Source organism: Sinocyclocheilus anshuiensis, unplaced genomic scaffold (assembly GCF_001515605.1).
Source record: "Sinocyclocheilus anshuiensis isolate Anshui unplaced genomic scaffold, SAMN03320099.WGS_v1.1 scaffold444, whole genome shotgun sequence".
Lineage (NCBI taxonomy): Eukaryota > Metazoa > Chordata > Actinopteri > Cypriniformes > Cyprinidae > Sinocyclocheilus > Sinocyclocheilus anshuiensis.
In genome coordinates this window covers 284,286-289,285 of record NW_015555739.1, presented here as the reverse complement: position 1 = coordinate 289,285, position 5,000 = coordinate 284,286, and the positions used below count along the sequence as shown (strand labels likewise).

At 37.5% G+C, this 5,000-nt stretch overlaps 1 protein-coding gene across 1 annotated transcript in view; it reads left to right on the top strand.

The window, feature by feature from the left end:
- The window catches only part of sh3gl2b (SH3 domain containing GRB2 like 2b, endophilin A1), a 16,015-nt gene that overhangs the window by 9,144 nt on the left and 1,871 nt on the right, over positions 1-5,000 (top strand). Inside the window, exons 4-8 of the mRNA XM_016466673.1 lie at positions 743-886; positions 1,651-1,784; positions 1,868-2,026; positions 3,067-3,170; positions 3,457-3,581. Of these exons, the coding sequence (XP_016322159.1) occupies positions 743-886; positions 1,651-1,784; positions 1,868-2,026; positions 3,067-3,170; positions 3,457-3,581 (666 nt within the window). The remainder of the gene's footprint in view (positions 1-742; positions 887-1,650; positions 1,785-1,867; positions 2,027-3,066; positions 3,171-3,456; positions 3,582-5,000) is intronic.

Here is a 5,000-nt window from a genome sequence, read left to right as displayed (position 1 = left end):
GTGTGCGTGTGTGTGAGAGAGTGTGTGTGTGTGTGTGTGCGTGTGTGTGAGAGAGTGTGTGTGTGTGTGTGTGCGTGTGTGTGAGAGAGTGTGTGTGTGTGTGTGTGCGTGTGTGTGAGAGAGTGTGTGTGTGTGTGTGTGCGTGTGTGTGAGAGAGTGTGTGTGTGTGTGTGTGCGTGTGTGTGAGAGAGTGTGTGTGTGTGTGTGTGCGTGTGTGTGAGAGAGTGTGTGTGTGTGTGTGTGCGTGTGTGTGAGAGAGTGTGTGTGTGTGTGTGTGCGTGTGTGTGAGAGAGTGTGTGTGTGTGTGTGTGCGTGTGTGTGAGAGAGTGTGTGTGTGTGTGTGTGCGTGTGTGTGAGAGAGTGTGTGTGTGTGTGTGTGCGTGTGTGTGAGAGAGTGTGTGTGTGTGTGTGTGCGTGTGTGTGAGAGAGTGTGTGTGTGTGTGTGTGCGTGTGTGTGAGAGAGTGTGTGTGTGTGTGTGTGCGTGTGTGTGAGAGAGTGTGTGTGTGTGTGTGTGCGTGTGTGTGAGAGAGTGTGTGTGTGTGTGTGTGCGTGTGTGTGAGAGAGTGTGTGTGTGTGTGTGTGCGTGTGTGTGAGAGAGTGTGTGTGTGTGTGTGTGTGTGTGTCTGTGTGTGTGTGTGTGTGTGTGTGTCTGTGTGAGTGAGTGTGTGTCTGTGTTAGTGTGTGTGTGAGTATGTTTGGATCAGCAGCTCTTCTGATTGTGTGTATGTGTGTGTGTTTTAGCGTCCAGGGCTCGTCTAAGTATGATCAACACCATGTCTAAGATCCGGGGTCAGGAGAAGGGTCCGGGTTACCCTCAGGCTGAGACGGTGCTGGGGGACGCCATGCAGAGGTTCGGCCGTGAGCTCGGAGAAGAGTCCTGCTTTGGTAACTTACACACACACACACACACAGTCAGAAGAGCTGCGGATCCAAACACACACACACACACACACACACACACACATATACACACAATCAGAAGAGCTGCTGATCCAAACACACTCACACACACACTAACACAGACACCAGGATATATAAACTAGTACACACACACACACACACACACACATTCACTCAGACTCACACTCACACAGGGGATACCCCTAATCTTTTTATTTAATATGAATTAATGTTAAATTAAATTGATCAAAAGTGCCACTAAAGACATTTATAACGTTACAAAAGATTTCTATTTAAAATAAATGCTGTTATTTTCAACTTTCTGTTCATCTGGGAATCATGAAATGTCTCAGTTTCCACAAAAATATTGTGCAGCACAACTGTTTCCAACATTGATAATAATCAGAAATGTTTCTTGAGCAGCAAATCAGCATATTAGAATGATTTCTGAAGATCATGTGACACTGAAGACTGGAGTAATGATGCTTTGATCACAGCAATGAATTACAGCTAAACACATATCAATACATTGAAAGCAACTATTTTAAGTTAAATTAATATTTCACAATTCTTGCTGTATTTCTGATTAAACGCAGCCTTGGTGAGCGGAAGAGTTGTGAAGCATTACCGTGTAACATGTACTTTTAGAAAATGATGTCAGAGTTGCAGATTTGTTGGTTTAGTGGAATTTAAAGCAGATTGAAAGTTGAAAAAATGGTATGAGTCTGCTGTTCATCTGTGTGTCTCAGGTCTGGCTCTGCTGGACGCCGGTGAATCCATGCGTGAGCTCGGCGAGGTGAAAGACGCTTTAGATATAACCGTCACACAGAACTTCATAGACCCGCTGCAGAACCTGCACGACAAAGATCTCCGAGAGATTCAGGTGAGTTTGACTGGTGCTGCTGTGAGAGAGCTGAACGCTGACAGACGGACAGATGTGTGTAAATGTGTGTGTTCCTCCCGCAGCATCATCTGAAGAAGATGGAAGGCCGCCGTCTGGACTTCGATTATAAGAAGAAGCGTCAGGGGAAAGTGACGGAAGACGAGCTCAAACAAGCGCTGGAGAAATTCGACGAGTCTAAGGAGATCGCGGAGCAGAGCATGTTTAACCTGCTGGAGAACGACGTACGGTGTTGTGCTAACTCGTACTCGTGCTAGTAATGCAGTGTCAAACAGAGCACATGTACAGTGCTGTATCCCACAATGCAAAGCTCAGGAATCTTTCAAATACATATTGTTTAAATCTTATCCGTCGCTCTGGAAATGGAAGTTGAGCCCATTGCATTGTGGGATACAGTATCTTCGTGTGCACTGCACATATGGCAAATGTAAGCCATATAAGAGTCAATTCTCATGTTGTACAGGGTATAAAATTCACATATTGTATACACTATACAGTTCAGAAACCAGTGTTATTTTAGTATCCTAGATTTACTGTTACAGTTTTTAATTAACATTGCAAGTTTTTAATTTGAACAAAAATTTATAAAAACAACAAACAAACAAAAATTACCAAAACATTTTTACTATTATAAAACAGTTTTAAAAATGTTGTATGTTTGTTGTTTTTGTTAGTTTTTTAATCTTTATGTAGTTTGTATTCATTTTTAATTCAGTTTGGGTTAGGTGTACTAGTTACTTTAGTACATCAAATTAAACTAAATATAAATGATAAATAGTTGAAAAATTCCGTCTAGTTTTTTAATATTTTAAGTTATTTTATTTAATGTAACAAATATTTTTTGTTTGTTTTATTTTTAGTTGATAATAACCTAGCAGAACTAGTGTGTACTGTTTATAATTTAAATAGTATGTGAAATTGTGTTACATCAGGGTTTGACAGACTGGGGTCTGTGAGTTTAAAAGCTAATAATTAAATCGTAATAATGTAATATTAAAATGAATAAATAATTTGAAAATAAAAAAATCTAAATAAAACACTTACTAAAAATGAACAAAATCATAATATGTCAAATTAAATAAATAAATAACATTAAAATAGAAACTCTCAAATAAAAAACTTGCTGCAAAATATGAAGTATTTGTCTCGAGTAGCTGACATCAGAGAACTGTCAGCATGCAAATGTGTCATTAAATTATGCTGACAAAAAAACATTTGTGAATCCCTTTGTTTCAGTATATAGTACATAAGCTTGTGTGTGTAGATCGAGCAGGTGAGTCAGCTGTCGGCTCTGGTTCAGGCTCAGGTGGAGTATCATCAGCAGGCGGCTGAGATCCTGCAGCAGCTCTCCAGCAAGATAGAAGACAGGTCAGACGCTCCAAACTCCCATCATGCACCTGGGGTCTTCACACGACACACACAGTACATCCACTGGGAGAGACATTAATTCACATTAAAACAACACTGCAGTTTATCAGATTTACCAGAAACGTGTTTCTAAACTAAAATAAAGTTGTCTTTACAGATATAATTACATGCCAATAAATATTGAAGTATTATTTTAAAATTTTACAATGGAGATTAATGAGATTCTATTCTTGAAAAATTATAAATATGTGCTGTTGATTAAAATATGTGTGTGTGTGTGTTACAGGATAAAGGACATGTCCAACAAACCCCGGAAGGAGTACATTCCCAAACCCCGCATGGAGCTTCAACTGCCCAGTGAGAATCACGATGGAGGAATAAACTCTGCAAAATCACCTGCACGCTCACCAGGTACAAACACACACTCACTCACACACACACACACATTTGGCATACACCTTGATGTCAAATAAAATAAATAAATGACATAAAGTTTAAATAAAGTAAAAATCAGCAAACACTGCGGAACAATTAAATAAAAAACAAATGTTTAAAAAAAACATCCAAAATCACCTTACAACAGCAGCTTAAACTTCAGCATTGACTAAACTATTTGACTATTGGTTAACATAACTAGCAAAAAATCAAATAATTTCAGAGGTGGAACAAAATTTTATTCAAATCTCAAATATTTTTTGCAAAGCTTTTCATCAGCTGAAGTGTAATGTTAAAACTACCAGTTATCTGGTGATGGGGTTCACAAACTATTTTGTTATACGAAAAATTTTGACCGAAATTTTATTTATTTTATTCTTGGTTTTTAATTTTTATTTATTTTATTCTTAGGGGTTTAAGTTTTTTTGTCATCTGAAACCATTTGACATAATATTAATTAATTAATGAATGTCATGCATGTAAACAACTTTTTTAAATAAGCATTTTATTTTAAATGTATTAAGTGTTTTGTTTTCATTTTTTTATTCAATTAATTATTAGCTTTCCATCAACTCATGAACCCTAGTTTGGGAATCCCTGATCTAGGTTATAAATAGGGTTGTGACGGTGAGGACATTTTCCCACCGGCTAATCGACGTGTGACAACACCAGTAATACCGTTATCACCGTGGAGGCGTTCCCTCTTTTCCTCGCTTTCCTTCACTTTTAAATAGCTTGTAAAAGCTGCATGAGCATTTTACTTTCACTTTCAAACAGCGGCAGTTCGGCGTAAAGCAATTGTTCGTTTTTAGTTCGTTTGAATTTCCCCTCTTTTCCTCGCTTTCCTTCGCTTTTCAATAGCTTAACAGCTTCGAATTAGCGGCAGTTTGGCGTCAATTGCTTGAATGCAACAACCAAATACAACGTCAAATTCACTTTAGCGTATATATAAAACATAGAACTTTTATTAACAAAACAAATAAAAATACACCATGCTATAGGGCAGGCTATGCCTAATATAAAATAACAAATAACTTAACATAAATAACAAAGTTTAAATAGGCATACAAAACTGGAAATAGGTAAACATGTATAATATATAACCAAATAAAAAAGAAACGTACAACGTTTATTAGCAAAATTAGTAAGAAAGCTTGGAGGCACGGCATACACCTTGATGTAAAAAATAAATAAATAAATGACACAAAGTTTAAATAAAGTAAAAATCAGCAAACACTGTGGAACCAATTAAATAAGAAATGAATGTTTAAAAAAACTTCCAAAAACACCTTAGATAAACGGCAAAAGTCAACAGGCTTTTCAAAATCCAAAATATTGCCAAAAAACAGGCGCTTTTGCGTCTCATTTCGAAACTAAATCATCCGCCATCGTCTT